Raw genomic sequence first — 1398 nt, 5'->3', positions numbered from 1 at the left:
CATTATTCCATCTGGAGTTAAAATTACCCCATTGAGCCAGCATCAAATAAAATGCACCCTTTTGTTTGTGACTAACAGAATCGAAATCACAGAATTTTAACAGCACAGTAGGAGGCCATTCGGCCCATCGTGTCTGCACCGATTCTCCAAATGAGCATTATGACCTAGTGCCAGTACCCTGCCTTTTCCCTGTACCCCTGCATGTTGTTTCTATTAAAATAATCATCCAATGCTCTCTTGATTGCCTCTATTGAACCTGCCTCCACCACACTCCCAGGCAGTGCATTCCAGACCCGAACCACTCATTGTGTGAAAAAGCTTTTTCTTACGTCACATTTACTACTTTTGCAAATCACTTTAACGCTGTGCCCTCTAATTCTTGATCCTTTTACGAGCGGGAACAGCTAATGAACGGCTAACCTTCATGAATCACTAAGTCTGACATTTTCTATTTTGTTACAACCAAGTTCAAAGTAAAAATAAACCAACCTACTCTTTCCTAATACTGTATTTTACTTCTCTTGGGTACTACACATACACGAACAGGCAACAGATGATGGCCTTGCCAGTGCCACTCACGTACCATGAAAGAATTTTAAAAATGCCAATTTTTCACCTGTTCTAGTAATTCTGAAGGTACAACCTATTACAACAAGTGGTTGACAGCTTGTGCCAGAAAATAGGACTTTCTCCAATCTCACCCCTTCAGGTATAAACCTTGCAAGGGTGGCTGGTTTTCTTGGGCAGCAGCATGGCCTGGATGTTGGGCAGGACCTCACCCTGGGCTATGGTGACCTCTCCCAGTAGCTTGTTGAGCTCCTCGTCATTGTGGATGGTGAGCTGCAGGTGGCGGGGGATGATGTGGGTCTTCTTGTCTCGCGCTGCGTTGCTGGCCAGCTCGAGGATCTTGGCCGCCAGGGTCTCGAGGACGGCGGCCAAGTAGATGAGGGCTCCGGCCCTGACATGCTTGGCATAGTGACCTTTGCACGGCAGCCGGTGGATACGGCTGACAAGGAACTGGAGACCGGCTCTGGAGGAGCCAGTCTTGGCCTTGGCGCACCTTTTGCCTTCGGTTTTACCGCGACCAGACATCTTGCTGTCACTCCTGCCATAAATCTTCAGGGTGAAGTGGCTATTAATCATGGCAGCCAGCTTCTGACAAGGAACTACTGCTGATTGAAACCCTGGGGGTTGTTCTAGCTTGGTATTGCCTCTTATGTTCCATCAGTGCTGCGCTTTGAAGGGAGACACACATGCTGTTACCCTGTGAGATGGCAGTACTAGGCAGCTCCAATCACTACATTTCCACCCTGCCCTGGACCTATGTCCTCACTGATCAGAAGGATGTCTGGCCTAATGGTAGCTGCCAGCTTCTAAAAGCCTTGAGAGATAGCAGTG

The 1398-nt window shown here is 48.1% G+C and overlaps 1 protein-coding gene across 1 annotated transcript; it reads right to left on the bottom strand.

Moving 5' to 3' along the window:
* Positions 1-705: 705 nt before the first annotated feature.
* On the bottom strand, positions 706-1092 carry LOC144668486 (histone H2A-like). The gene has a single exon (XM_078530517.1). It carries the CDS (start codon positions 1090-1092, stop codon positions 706-708), a length of 387 nt encoding a protein of 128 aa, XP_078386643.1.
* Between the last annotated feature and the right edge of the window lie 306 nt (positions 1093-1398).

This window comes from Cetorhinus maximus, chromosome 27, assembly GCF_964194155.1.
Source record: "Cetorhinus maximus chromosome 27, sCetMax3.hap1.1, whole genome shotgun sequence".
NCBI classification, from domain to species: Eukaryota; Metazoa; Chordata; class Chondrichthyes; order Lamniformes; family Cetorhinidae; genus Cetorhinus; species Cetorhinus maximus.
Note: the sequence above shows the minus strand (reverse complement) of the source record. Positions and strands in the feature narration are given on the sequence as shown.

Excerpts from the sequence above, each read along its gene's own strand:
- LOC144668486 (XM_078530517.1), bottom strand. The coding sequence starts at position 1,092 with ATGTCTGGTCGCGGTAAAACCGAAGGCAAAAGGTGCGCCAAGGCCAAG.